The sequence below is a fragment of the Diadema antillarum genome, unplaced genomic scaffold (genome assembly GCF_040938485.1).
Source record: "Diadema antillarum isolate AM-2024a unplaced genomic scaffold, OU_Dant_1.0 scf00000008, whole genome shotgun sequence".
NCBI lineage: Eukaryota > Metazoa > Echinodermata > Echinoidea > Diadematoida > Diadematidae > Diadema > Diadema antillarum.
The window spans coordinates 4,765,575-4,781,497 of NW_027270897.1; the positions used below are offsets into that span (position 1 = coordinate 4,765,575).

The 15,923-nt window shown below is 41.1% G+C and overlaps 1 protein-coding gene across 2 annotated transcripts in view; it reads right to left on the bottom strand.

Annotated features, from left to right (window-relative positions):
- Nucleotides 1–289: 289 nt before the first annotated feature.
- The window catches only part of LOC139718211 (adenosine receptor A2b-like), a 39,928-nt gene continuing 24,294 nt past the window's right edge, over nucleotides 290–15,923 (bottom strand). For both annotated transcript variants that reach the window (XM_071629693.1, XM_071629701.1), the window contains exon 2: nucleotides 290–2,670. In XM_071629693.1, coding sequence (XP_071485794.1) covers nucleotides 582–1,790 — 1,209 coding nt within the window. In that variant the 5' untranslated portion in view covers nucleotides 1,791–2,670 and the 3' untranslated portion in view covers nucleotides 290–581. The remainder of the gene's footprint in view (nucleotides 2,671–15,923) is intronic.

Sequence of the window (15,923 nt, forward strand, 5' to 3'; positions counted from 1 at the left end):
AACATCACAGTAACGATCAGAATACCATGCAATCTATTACATAACTGATTAACATCCGTCAAGTTGCCTGTAATACGATTACATCATTATTCCAAGTTATTTCAGTTCCTTTATTATCAAACTCCTTGATTAATCATAGATTTTACTTATAAACTAAAAAAAAATGGCTATCACCACTTTGACACTAACAACAGTTCCTTTTTGATCAGTTGTTTTTATCTTTCGTAGCGATATTGGGTGTAAAATTAATATGCAGAGCCACCAAATATTCAGCAATGACGGGTCTAACCAAGGTGAAATACATATAAACTTTACATATTGTATGTAATATCAATCGAAAAATAATGGAATAAGATGACTGCATTTTTACAGACAACAAAATGCATATGAAAAATACGGTGTATATGTATTTTTTGCTGACAAAATAGTACTCACCTATCGCCCATGTCAGACATACGCACATTATATGGCACGAAAGTTACACGTCAATGGATATAATCATAAGCTGCACATGGATATTTCTATTCATGCATTGTATTTAGTTAAATAAAAAGCACCTTCTGTCAGACGAAAGCGGCCTATTACCTATCCACCGAGGAACTCCTCTGACCATTGGTCTGTGACTTTGGACTGCCATTAGTCCGCTTCCGGTCAATCTTTTGCATGCATATCGCTGATTTCCTATTGATGTTGGATGTCGTCGAAGTCGGCATGTTAGTAGGTGGCGAGCTTCGAACTCCATTCCTCACCGTCTGGTATCCGCTGGTAAACCGCGACACCTCGTTGCATTCCGGACCAGCTGTCATGCCCGCGTAGTCGTCCCCCGAATCGCAGTTATTCACCTGTATGATGCCGCAGAGAGTGACCCGGAAGATGAGCTTGTGGAACGTCCGTCTGAACTCGCGATTGCTGAACGCGTACAAAATAGGATTCATGGCTGAGTTGGCGTGCGAAAGGATAATCGCAGGAAGGAGAACTTCGTAGGGCACGGGTTGCCATAGCAACGAGATGCAATTCATGACGTGTAGGGGGAGCCAACTGATTGCGAAGAGGAGGATGACAATGGCAAGAAGTTTGGCGGCGTTTCCCTCTTTCACCGCGAGACGCGACCGTCTCCGCGACATATCATCCTGGCTGCCCACGACTGTCCGAGAAATGGCGGCATACTGAATGCGCACCACTTGAAAGATTTTCACGTAGACGAAGAGCATCACGACCAGCGGAGGGAGCACGAAGCCGAAGAAGTTAAAGTACACCATGTACTTGAGATCGATGAGTTCTACAAAAATACAAAAGCCATGATCTGGCTTGCCCATGTTCCACCCAAACAACGGCGTGAGTCCTATGATGAAGGCTAGTACCCATGTTGACAAGAGAATCATCAACGCGCATCTCGACGTCGCGACCCGCCGATACCGGAGTGGCCGCGTTACCGCAAAATAACGGTCCAGTGCCACCGCAAGGAGACCGAAAATCGAACTTTGGGTGAGCGCCACCACAAAGGAGTTGGTGAAAAGACACGCATAGAAGTTGTCCTGCGGGAGACCTGCATTGGTGGCCAGCGCGAATGGGATGGCGAACAAACCTACGAGCATGTCTGCAATGGCCAGGGATACGATGTAGTAGTTTGTGACAGATCGCAGCCGTTTGTTGTAGTACACGGCCCATATCACGAGGAAGTTGCCGAAGGTTGCGGCTATCGCTATGGGAATCTCCGTGGCCAAGCCGGCTATGATGTACTTGGCAGTAGGCTTGTAGCCGGGATCTTCTGTATCGTTATACGAAGACATTGTGCAAGGATAACAAATCAGACAGTACCGCTCTGTGTACTTGCAGTTTACAAACTAAATAGGACTATTGACAATGGACTGGTTTGGTAATATTTCCTCGCAGCGTCTAAATAGTACATAGTCGCCCGTGACCCAATTAAAGAGTGACATGACATGACGGGCTGGTTTTGATTGCGTAGATGTGTGCAGCCCTCGAGCATCGATAGCAGTCTCCCCTGTCACTATGTGCTTGGGAAGCATCCGAAATCCCGTCATCGGTGGCCGTTGCGCATGCAGTAGAATCGAATCATTAACCGCTGTTGTATTTCTCAAGTACATGTACAGAAGACCTTGCCGGGTGACGAAAAAATTGTGGGTATCGATCACACCTCAAAACACTGCAGAACTCCCTGTGTTCACGACTGTCGTGTGTATAAATGCGGATGCGCTAAAGCTTCCATGACATCGAATTAGGTAATGTTTACGCTACAGACTTGAACGAGTGCTCAAAAACATCAACACTGTATTTCTCGTAGCTGGGTAGCAAAGAAGTGTTTGACAAACAATGTGTGACTAATGCAGCTACGCAACATCGAAGTAGTTCTCATTCGTGCAAAATCAGCAGCGAAGTCCTTGAACAAGTTTAATCATGAGGTGAACGAAGGGTGAAACAGCTGACAGCTTCCACCCTATGTCGGCATTGACCTCAGACACGGACCCGATGCATTTCAAACCTGATTTCGGATCCTTTCCGGAAACACCCACATGTGTGGACGAGGTCCTGGATACCTCTGACAGTGCAGCCCCATTGTGCTGCCTCCATAAATAGACTTGAAATAGCGATGAGTGCAGTTGACTGATGGCACACGAATTTCCACAGCATCTACAATCGAATAGGGTCCTGCATGGGGAAAAGATAATAAAAGCAAACCTTATTGTTTGGTGTTGATTACTCGCGAATGATGTGTGAGCAGAGTTCGTTATCAAGAGTTAACCACGTGTTACGTTCTTCATTTCAAAGTTTGCACAATCACAACTCTTTTAGATTCGAAACATTCATGACCCGCGTGGACAGTATAGTCACGATAGTAGACTTCCTGTAACAGGAAATACAAAACTTCGCATCTGACTATTCTGCACGTCATATGGGCCTTTGATTAGCACGTTGTTTCACAAGTCATAAGTGGTGCCATTTCAAAGTTTCAAGACAAAACAAAACGAAAATAGTTGAATAAGAATGTACTAATTAGGGGATGCCGTGAATGGAGAGAACATGACAAACAATGATTATTGCATCTACACAACTTACCTTAAAACCCTTAAAAAACATTTAAACCCGCAGAGTTACAGACACAAACGAAAGATAAGTGATAAACAGCATTACAGAATAACGATTACACCCTTAATGGAGGAAGGAGGAAAAATTGACCATATTACAATGTTTGTTGCGTGCTTTTATATCATAGCTCTAATACCCTTTGTGCGCGGTTGGATGATCAAGTTACATCTCATAACCATCTCCAGGGCAGTCATGATTAAGCACAGAAACTCCCATAGAACAAGGTTTCGTATGAAGTGGCACTTCGACAACATTGTAAAACAGACAGTGTGCGTCTATGACAGAACTACGACATTGTAATACACTCAGCAAATAAAAAAAAAGGTTAACACTTTTTCAAGGTTATTGTGAAAAATATCAGCCCGCCCCCTCCTTTACTTTTTGTTAAAACAAAAGAAAGAAAAAGAAAAAACGGGGGGGGGGGGCGTGCGCCTCTTTAGATTTTTTAAAGCCCCCCCCCCCCCTTTTTAGGAATTCGGCTCCGCCCCTGAATATGGTATGCAATACATTGATCTTTATCAAAATCATCCATGTAAGATATGAATTAGAAAAAGTATACACCTTCTTTTTACGCATAGTGTAGAATAGATTCTTTTATAAAACACCCGCTATGATACATGACATTGTATTTTGATGAGAATACTTTAATATTCGATACGTAGATGTGACTGCAAACAAATCATTTTCATTGCTTTGCTTTGTATTTGTCTTATCTTAAATTTCTCTGTTTCTGTGAAGTAGCTGCTCCTCTCTCTCTCTCCCTCGTCTGGTGATCTGTCCCCCAGTGTTATATTTTGATTGAACTTGGAAGCTCCATGGTATTTCTGTCTGTCTTTGAGTGCATTCTCACCTAACACCTCACGTCCTGTCGGTTCGTACCTGAATCAACCACTTCACCTCCACTCACTACCCCCCCCCCCCCGCCTACATACACACTGTCGGGATTCGCCTGAAACTGAATGTTTTCACCGACAACTGTGTCATGGTGAAAGACGTGGTATCGATATCTACATTAGCTAATGTATACAGCGATGGGGATGATGGACACAAGGCGAACTTAACCCAGACACAGCCAACTCGCCAAACTGTCATTCGCATTGTACACGAAGAGGTTGTTAATGGGAATGATAGAGCTATACAGACGCTGTTTGTATCGTTTCTATTCTAAAACGTAGCGAACAGTAATCCATCGAGGACAAAAACATCAACGGCTTCCGGCTCCATATCCCCCTCGTACTGAAGCTTTTTAAGTAATTTTGATGCCCAAAGTCTAACACTGCATTGTTAATACAGAATTAAATATGCCTGGTATAAAGAGGGTTGTTGGACAAAACTATTTAAAGTCAGCAAAGTAAGAGTGCCACGGAGCGTAGGTAATCAATGATTTGCAAACATACACGCACACACACACACACACACATACACACGCACACGTTTTTTAAAGCAAACATGGAAGTGAGAGTGTATGTGTATGGGGGAGACATACGCAGACAGATGCGTATGTCTTCCTTTCGTACTATATGCCAACGTCTAGACGTGGGTATATTCCGAAAGGGAGACATCTAACAGTAAAGATTACAGCTTGGATTGGTTTATCAAGTTCTTTTTGGGTCCTTGTCAAAAAAAACATGTCTATTTTGGTGCATTGCCGATATTCGAGGTACCAGCTGGTACCATATATCTGTATCTATTTATTTGACCAGAAGTGAACAATAGTTGATATCATAATCATGCTGTCATATGGAATCAACATCCCAGTATCAATCCGAGTCACCTGACCCAACAAATAAAATCTGATACTTTGAACGTATCGGCCTCATGAGATCAACAGTCACTTCTGCACATTCACAAAAATTTAGTACACTTGTAACACAAAGCCACTTTCAGACCATAAGGGCGGTGATTTGGCTCAAATCCAAAGGACCCGGGTTCGACTTCCGGGTCTAGCTGAGCAATGCTGTGTGTAATCATACCGTCCCCTCTCAAGAGGCAAAACTCTCTGTCCCTTGGATATAGGACATTAAATGGAGGTCGCGGGTATGCGCGAGTAACAACTCATGCACGTAAAAGATCCCGCTTCATTCATTCATCGCAAAGAGCAGGGTGTTTAACCCAGTGAAGTGGTCCCGCCTAACATCCAACTGGACCCCATGGAAGACCAGCTAGTGCAGCTGATTGTGGGTTATCCAGCCATCTTCTCAGATGGAAAATAAAACAAACAAACAAACAAACAAACAAACAAACAAACAAACAAACAAACAATAAAACAATAAAACAAACAAAACCACAGACTGTCAATCTGAGGTGCGTGATTTGAGATCCACCTAGTAAACCTACAGCGGTTATACCTCTCGGCAAAGCAGTTTGTCCTAATTACCTAGTTCTTCAGACAGCTAGAGGGTACTTTAAGCCCGTCAATCGCGTGTTTGCTTCCTTAACATGAACCCATTCTTCCGTAGCGGTCACGTAAAACGAATCAATTCAGTTCAGCTGTCTGTCAGTTTGTATGTTCCTTTAGCCGCGTTTGAATAATTTGCCAGGCGTTTTGAGCATCTTTCTAGATCGAGTTCGATGCATCATCAATTGTCACTGTTATCATATCAATTACTCAAGCCAGCTGGATGGCCAACGCGAAGAAATAGTCATCTATTTTCATCTATGTTGCAAGAATGTTTCTATCTCTAATTTTACCCTTTAATGGTTTCTCATGCATCTTGTCCCTTCAGGTAACAAATATTCAGCAAACGATGTCCCATTTGGATGCACGAGTTCTTGCTACAAGACGCGACATCGCCGTTCATTCTGCAAAAGAAAAAAAAAAGCTGCAGCGACAGATGAGGAGGAAGAGGACACAAAAGGCTCCCCACTTTGATAGCTTTTAATTCTTATTTTACACTCGTCCTGAGGTACATATTATGTATTCATACAGTAAAAATGAACAAAATGAAGCAGGATGAGAATTGATAGCAATTCAAGGTGACCGTCGATGTAGAAAGTATACAGTCCATCACTTCGGTCCTACCGTGGAGGTGATACAACAGTATCTGCATGGTCCCATACAGACCCTTTAATGGTTTATGAGAACCATCGGCACCCCGTTGACTTGAATTAGGGTCTTTATGAGAAAACTTGAGAGTGAATCCATGAATTCTCCTCAAAGCAATCCAAGACATAATAAAGGATGGAAAAGGATACAGTGGATGCTTGAATGCAGTTTTAATCAAAGCACTTCACATTATGGACTCAATTTAAGGTTTCGCTTTCGCTCAAGTTAAGCACACTGACTATACTTCAGTATTCGATGCTAATCACGATGAACTGAAACATAACACTTATGGTTCCCTTCATCTGCTGGTCTACTTTTAGTTATGCCCACCTCCCAACACACACGCACACACAGACACACAGACACACACACACACACACACACACACACACACACACACACACTCACACAAACGCATGTAATTGGACAGATGGTGATAATTACACTACGCATGGAAAATAAGTTTTCTCCTTGACATAGTAACCCACTTCCTACAACGTAATTTCGGTTTAGGATTATGCGTGCCGTCATTGTATTCACCACAGGATTTCGTGCGCTGTTCGCAATAGACCATACATTATGAAAATAATTAGTAAGCGCACGTAGATGCCGAAAAATATTCATATAAAAGATTTTCATATAATAAGATTATCGTATCTAATATAACTGTGCTCCCTCGTAAAGGCATTGTCTACCATTAGGAGCAGTGATGTACAAAAATGGTTGAGTTATCACATTTGATGTATATGTGTAAGTCAGCTGTATCACAAAACATCCTACTATATAAAAATCTCGCAATAGAGCCTATAAGGAGATAGCACGATTTCTCTCGATAAACCGTAACTATAGACGGTTTATTCTGGAAACAATGTTATAATGTCAAAAAAGTATTTTCACGTTTTTTTTTTATTCAAGAACACTCAATAACATTGGTTATATTGATTAATATTTTTACATTGGTTGTTTCTATCCCGAACTCACATTTTGAAACTATTTTAAAGCACGAAAGCTGGGTCTTTGTTTCATCTGCAAATGGTAAATAGTATAGGGGGACTATCCGCGCATATCGAAAAAGATCCCATTTTTTAAATGCATAATCCACAACGTCCCATGTCCCTTCCAACAGACGGCAGCCGTCTTCATATGGTCTTTACATTTTCAATCACGGACATTTTGTTGCACGCCCCGATTTCGCGGCGACAGACTCTAAAGCCCCCGTTCCACTATCACGATTTGGACCCCGATCTGTCCCGATCTAGCAGATCGGGAGAGAGCGGCAAAAGCGTACGGGGATCGGAAGCATCGTAGCAGCAGCGTGTGGAGGTCGGGGTTGGAGCGGGCAGTTTTTCAGATCGGGAAGAAATTTTGAACCGGTTCAAAATTTCTTCCCAATCTCCCCGATCAAAATTGACATATTTTTAATCTTACGGCAAGCGGGGAGAGCGTAGTGACAGCGTAAACGCAGCGGGGAGAGCGTAATGACGGCGTAAACGCAGCGGGATGAGCGTAACAAGGTCTTTCTGAGCGTAGTAACATCGGCACAAGAACGGGAAGTAATTTTAGCTGTAATTTTCGAAGAAGAAGAAGAGATGAAGAAAAAGAAGAGAAGAAAGCAGCGAAGCAGCTACCCAAAAGGCGAAGAAAGAGAGACTGCACGTGATGCTGAAAGAGGAGGAAGAGGACATAGCAGAATTTTGAAGAATATGAAATCATCTACAACTGGAGGAAGACGGACGATAAAAGCAAGGACATCAAGAAAAATCCTTTGAAAAATCAGCACGTCTTTGTTTATATAATGCATTGCTGCAAAAGAACCGTGAGTTGAGGAGGCTCTTCAAGTTCAAGTTTAAGTTGATTTATTTCACTTCCAACAAACAAATAATAAAAAATACAAAGAAACGCTCATATGCACAGACGTCATGAAATCAGTACCACAATGCGATGAACAGAATAACATCGTAAAAGAGATACAGGCAAATTATCAACAGAGATACAAATAACAGTTACGTCACTGTGGTAAATGCATACAAAATATTGCTGGAAATGGAGGGGACTGCTAAAAAGCAGAGCTTGTAGTATTAGAATGCAGTCCCATCATAGAGAAAAATATATAATTGCAAAAAACAACAACAACAAATTTCCCTAAGCGGTAGCAAAAAAAAAAGACAGACAGAGTAATACACACATACATGCACACATACGGACGCACATTAACAAACACATGGCGGCTCTCTTGTAAGGAAAAAATTGATGAGAGGATAGAAAGATATAGTAGTGAAGAAGGTAGTAAGTCCGAGGTGGACAAGGGGGGGGGGGGGGGAGGAGGGGAGAGGAGAGGGAAATGGTGGGTCATAACCAGGGATGGAGGCACAGAAGCACGGGCTCGCTGATGAAGAAAGAGTAGTGAGAATAACGAAGCAACAACAACTTTGAAAATCAAAAGTAAAAAAAGAAGTATGAATCTTCGAGGTCCACAGTATATTTCTTCGGTTCTGCATGCTAATAAGTTGACTGACTGCTGACCCACAGTCGAATCGGGGTACATCGGGGCACATCGGGCACTTTTCAGCTCTCTGAACGGGGTAACAGCGTGATAAGATCGTATAGATCGTTCAGAGCGTAGATACAGCGTGCATTGATCGGATAACATCGGCAACATCGCACTAACAGCGTAGCTACATCGTTCTAAAGCGTACCGGCAGCGGCAGAGATCGCAATGTCTAATTCCCGCTCATCGTAGTAAGAGCGTAGCAAGCACTTGGTAGTCGTAACTGTAGCGTACTTAGAGCGTTCTAACATCGTACTGTGTCCAGATCGGCTCAGGTTTTACCCGATCCTTCCCGACCTGAGATAATTGTCAAATCGTAGCGAGAACGGCATAGTGGAACGGGGGCTTCACTATTTAACTATTATGCTCCATGTAGCCACGTACTGCCTGAGTGAAATTAGCAAGACGGTCGGTGGGCCAGAATTGAGACTCTTAATGCGTCCTGGTTGGTAAATGCGATCGCCACAGTGCTCACTTGCCTCATTAAGTACAGTTAAGTCTACACGCATAGAGCAGGTGCCAACGAAGGACATAGAAATTGATATCCGTGTAAAACGTGTCATCTCTTATAATGGTAGAGATATGCATTGGTGTGCACATGTGTGCGTGTGTGTATTTCGTCACTCTTGCATACGCTATGTGTTTTGAAATTACATTGTAAAAACTGAATTGTAATAAATGGCTTTGTGACTGAATTGTTGAATTATTTAAAGAATATCAAATGAAGACTTAGGAAAAACAAAATATGCGCTTTGGATAGCAATAAAAGGGGGAAAACCATCCTTACTCGTAAAATAATAGGCCTATACTAGAAGCCATTTGGAAAGAACCTTCTTTGTGTATAAGATCGAACCCTAAAGTTTACTGCTATAGAGTGTATAGGGATAATTATGATGTACTTATGTCCTGCTGTAGACTTTGAGTTTGCATTTGAAGTTTAATTCCACTTTAATCCATTGCCAAACACCCGAAACTGTTCACCATGAGAAGGCCATCATAAGTTCAGCTGCTTTTAATTGTCAAGGTAGACAAAGATAGCACACAAGGGACCTGGGCGACCACAATTCACCTTCGGTTACTACTGATGATGAATGATCCTAGCCTAATGCGATGTCTGACTGACAGTGAAAACCTTTTTCCATTAGTGCTATCATGCCTCATTTCATGGGGCGAAGGATCCACGAAATATTGAAAATCGCCACCACGCCAGAAATAATGAAGGACGATGGTGGCCGTTCCACTCACCACAACGTGACTATTAAATCAATCGTGATGGTAGGAGCACGACAGGGGAATATCTCGCAGAGCGGACTCGTATAGCGTTTTACAGGTTCAGAAATGATCTTCGTGCTTTACAAGCACCTCGCGTCATGAATACTGAATTAAAGGCGCACGTTCTAAAAGGGATCTCCACTCCTTGTTTAAATCTACTTTATGAAAAAGGTAATGTCAAGCAAATAGGGAGTTGAAATGACACAAACACACGCACGACGCACACGTGTAAAGTAAGGCAGAAAAGGGGTAAGATTACACGTATTTATAACAAAACTTTCATCCTTCTGTTATCTAAAACTTTGTTCATACGGACAACTCGCTCAGGATATGAAGTTCTACAATCATAATTATTCTATGTTAGTTCTGATATTCAAGAACCACAACTTCTACTGAAACTGCACAAATAAAAACATATGCTATGTTGGCTAAGGTCAACTTGCACAACAGATGAGATTCTAAATTATATTTAGTTCCGATATCCATATTGTCACTGGAAATGAACATCACTGAATGAAATGAAATTGATAAGAAAACATGGACGTTGAGATCTGTCAGTAGAACTATAGCGAAATGTCCGTTGCTTGTCGAAGTTTAGTGACAAGCGATTCTTCTTTTCATAAAATAGTTAGTGTTGATAGAACGGTTCACAATGTGAATACGCCATATACATCACGTTTTACTATAAGGACTGCCAAGGACCAACCACTCTTCGTAAAGTTCCAGAGACATTTACAATTTCACACCCCCTTCCCTGCAGAGCAAAGATTGAACATGTATGCAGTCTGAAAACTTTTCAGATTCAGCAGATGATAGTGCAGAGTTAATTATGTGTGCTTTATATTTACGTCGAAATTTGTTTAGTAAATGGCATATCTTTAGCCCAGGATACATACTGAAATAACGTGTGGCAAATTATCATAATTTGGCCTAATGACGTCATAACGCAACCTCCACAACCTTTATGACGTATATTTTCCGAAAGAAAAATAAAGTGGCTCTCCAAAGAGTTGCCGATGAGATTCAGACGGCAGGGACAGATGCTCCCTTTTGACTGTATCCGTTGCCTTTTTATAGAAAATTTAGACAAGTTGGCGCGCCTTCATTCTATTAATGCTTCCAAGAAAACAATTGATTTTTGAAAGTTAATATACCTTCTAATCTCTAATCTCTGCGCTCTTTAAACTGTCTTGTAATCAAATAGTCAACGTCTAGAAAAGATACGAAACGCAGTCGAAATGTAGTAGGTATTCCTTTATCTATGTTCTTGTCTCTGTTGATGTGTCAAAAAAGGAAGAATCATGTAAGTGAACGAACTAAATCATTTAGTTTAATGTAAGCAAACCCAGGGTAAGAGCACAGCCGTGTCGATAATTAAACAGGGGTGACGTTGGGACATTATATTTGAATAATAGTACGTTGAACTTCAAAAAAAATCCTGCCGTACTTTGACGAGCAAAATTCTTTCTCCAGTCCCATACTAGCATGAAAGAGAGATGATTAAGTTGATTTAAAAAATTGTCGTCAATCATTGCCCGTATCCCTCCACTGAAACAAGCAAATTCAAAACGGGGTGAAAATACGATTAAGGGAGAGTTGAACATTTATTTTTGGAGACAGTGCATCTCATGTCTCCCAGCCGGCAACAGACGCCGTTGTCGCTCGAGGTATCACCGCAAAACACACACACACACACACACACACACACACACAAAAAAAAAAAAAAAACCGGGCTCGTCTGTCCATTCTGGAGTGGGCGGCGGTCAATCCAAATGGGATTTGCTGTCGGTCGTTGTGGGAGAACTGCTAGTCAAAGCCGATACATCCACATCCCTCGTGCTCTTGGGTCCTCTCTTAGTATCAGCCAGTTATAGACTTGAAGAGCTCGCTGCTAATCGAGAAGGAAAATTGATGCCTCGAGTCCAGGCGTGGCGCCACCAGTCATTTTTGTCCACTTGTTGCTAAATATATTGCTAACACGTCATCCTAGTCATGGTAGACATACCGTGCACCGAGAATCCGGAACTCCACCAAACATAGGATAGATCGCAATGGAAGCAAAACCCCTTACACATCTCGCTTCGTAGGTCTTTTGTCCCTTCTTTGCTACAGGAATATAATTAACTAACAATTTCCCCTCTCAAAATAAGCAATTTTGATAAAAAGACTTAATACTGATTAGTGAAATGGTTTCTTAGAATTTCGAAACACATAACCAAAAATGTATCAACAAGCGTCTGTATTTATAAAAGTTACCATCCAGGAGCTCAAGGGGAGGAAACAGTCCCAATGTAAAGAATCTCCATGTGATAGGAAAATATTACTGCCGTAATATACAAATTGCCCTTGGTGACAGAAGACAAAAAACCCCACAATACGAAACAAATTGTATACACTGCATTCTCCTTCAGATTGGCTCTGCGGTAATGCCTGGTTCTGCTCTGTGGAACCTTTTTTTTTTTTTGCTAACATTTTGCATTTTCGTTGTTACCCAACAGTAATCGTGTTATTACAGCGATATTTCACACATTTCAACAGGCATATCATGAAAACTACGTTTTCACTTTAAGCTGTGATTTCTCAACCTGGGTGTCAGAGGCTGCCTTTACGTGTACGCCGAATGACGTGGTTCTTGAAACCCGTATATTTCTATGCGTAATTCTCTGTACACTCGTGAACTAGAGAAGACAGTAAAATGAACAGACTCCACCCTGTTATTTTTAGTCATTCTGTGCGGGTTGCGATCTTAAAGGAGACCTCCGGATGATTTTCAGATTTTTACATTTGAACAACTGTAAATTAGTTAAACTGAGGATAGAGTTTCAGAATTTGTGATAATTGGGATGAAGAATAAGAATATTTTCAAAAATTTAGAACAAATTGCAATGAACAAGGATGATGACATGGCAGAGTCACCATAAGAATGCATGAGTTGGGACTCAAGGAAATAGAACAAAAGAAGAAGGCATGCATAGATTATACACAGGTGAACGAGCAAGCAAGCGGCATTGTAATGGAATTACACTGCTACATTTCTTATATATGTGAACCTCCTATGTCATCATCCCTGTTCAGTGTAATTTGTTTAAGTTTTTAAGTACTGTTTCTCTGCTCAAGAACCACAATAAATTCCAACAATCTATACATGGAGTTGTCGATTTATGTACTACATGATGTGAAATTATGAAAATCGTCTGGAATGTCCCTTTAAAGGCAGAATTCACCATTTGCAGATGAAACAAAAACCCAGCAATAGTGCTTTAAAATAGTTCTAAAATGTGAGTTAGGGATAGAAACAACCACTGTAAAAATTTGAATCCGTATAATCGATGTTAAGTGCTGTTAAATACACAAAATGTAAACAATAGTTATAATAAAAATGTTTCCAGACTAAATCGTCTACAGTTACGGTTTATTGAGATAAACCCTGATATCTCCTTAGATTTTAGGTTTTATTGCAAAAAATTTATATGGTAGGATGTTTTGTGATACAACAGACCTACACATATGCATCAAATGTGATATCTTGAACATTTTTGAAATCACTGCTCCCAAAGGTAAACTGGACCTTTAATATTTATAATAATTTCTCAGGAGTATTGGCTGGCATGGTCATAATAGTGCAAGAAGGCATTTTAAAGAAAAATAACAATGAAAACAAGGTTATCAACATGAATATTTCTCAGAAGAAAATCGTTATACGTGACGTTAATACATCTGAAGAGTGTAGACGTTTTCTCTTTTTTTTTCTTGCACCAACTACGTCTTCGTGAGCAATGGACTGATCATCACATACATGGAATCAAACTTCTCAGTTAACCAGTTCAAACAATGCGAACGCCATGGGCGTAATCATACACTGTACCATGGCTTATCCCGGGTTTCAAACACAACATCTTCCCACGTCTGAAAGCATTATCATGTTCCTGACCAACCGTTAATACAGACTTCTCTTCAGTTCTGCTTAATCTATAGTAAACGTCCTGGTCCAGTCTGGAGTTGTTTGTCGATCGTTGTAAACTGACACAGTTATTTCGGTTCTGTTTCATTCTGTCGATACTGAAGTATGATGGATATCAAGTTGTAATAGGATGCACCTCAGAGGTCATGACATCATCCAAAGTGCACTTACAGTCTGAAAAACAAAAGTAGAGCCTGGTACGTCACGGACACACCAAGGTATATTGATTGATAGGCGCATAATTTGATAGGACTGCCGGATGGTTATGATTTAACCAGCAAAAACATTGGGGCAAGCTGTCTGAGGCGGGCATTTCTTTAAAACCCAGTCTTCGGGCATCTCAGGGCTACCTGAATTTCAGCGACCTTCAAAAAATATATATGAAGTGGAGACAGCTCTTCTTGTCAGGTAGTCCATGGGCCAAGACCCGAAAAATGGGTTGTTGGTACCATCTCAGGTGGCACAACCTGTTTGGTATCAGTTTGTTTGTCGGGCATAGATATGCTTATCAAGCTATGATAGCATTTCCAAATGAGTAGCTTAGTCATAATAAATGAAATTTTAACCAATTTGGTCTCGTTTTTATATCCCTAAACTTCTGAATCGAAACTAAACCGCTATACAAAGAAGAGCACTGTCTTCTGTATGTCCACAGGTGTTCTGTTGTAAACGCGGTGCGCTAAGTCTTTATTCAAGGCAGTGAAGGGAATATCCAAAGGGTTATGATGTCCACAGCTGTCACGCGGTGCGCTTAGTCTTTATCTAGACCAATGTACCGTTCATATCTAAAGTTCCTCATAAAAGGGATTATCTATACTGTTTTTATACTACCCTATCAACAAATACATCAGTTTTAAACAAAAATCACTCTGTTCATTTACAATATTATTCATTATAATGTATCGTATAGTGTACCGGTACATTGTTTTTGCATTATCGTATATTGTTGGAGGGAAATAAAGCGACATTGGCGTGGTATCAGCGTTTTCACCGTAGCGTTTTCGCCGGAAAATGATAAATAATTGAAAGATACGGACAATTCACGAGGAATTGCTTTTGTTGTTGTTGTTGTTTTTAGATAAAAGGATATACACTGTATCATACGCTTTGGATATTCCCTTCGCCGTCTAGAATAAAGACTAAGCGCCGTGGACATCATAATCTTTGGATATTCCCTTCGCTGCCTTGAATAAAGACTAAGTGCACCGCGTTTACAATAGAACACATGTGAACATACCATAGAGCTGCATTTTACAGCTCTAAGGAACATACAGAAGACAGTGCTCTTCTTTGTATAGCGGTTAGTTCCGATTCAGAAGTATAGGGATATAACAACGAGACCAAATTGGTTAAAAATTCATTTACTACGACTAAGCTACTCATTTGGAAATGCTATCATAGCTTGATAAGCATATCTATGCCCGACAAACAAAATGACACCAAAAAGGTTTTGCCACCTCAGATGGTACCAATATCTGGCCTGACCCATGGACTAAGGAGCATGCAGCCGTAACTGGGAGGAGATAGACCCACGGGGTGTTGCAAAATATTTGCCATTACTCAACTCCTTCTGAAATCCAAACCAGCCATGGGCAAATTGCATAATTCATGCGTTCATCGGAGCTGTAAAGACGAGCCGTAAAGGTCACATATGAGGAAACGAAGACAAGTTTGTCCTGTATTGACCTTCCATGAAAAGTGTTACATGCATCATGGTGTGTCTCGTGAACAGCCCAGGTGCTGACGGTGATTTGCATTGGGGGCGCTGGCGTAAATTTATTCCCCTTCTTTTCCCCGCGGATGCTACTCTGTTAGGGTACCGTGTACGTCACAGTCCATGCCCATTGAATGTAAATAGATGTTCTATTTGAAGCAGTCTGTGCTTTCTAGTTCTGATCCAGAAGTAAGCTACCCTAGTAAAAGAGAGGGGTTTACCCACAAACACACAAACAAACAAACACACAAAACCAGACAGTTCATGATGCCTC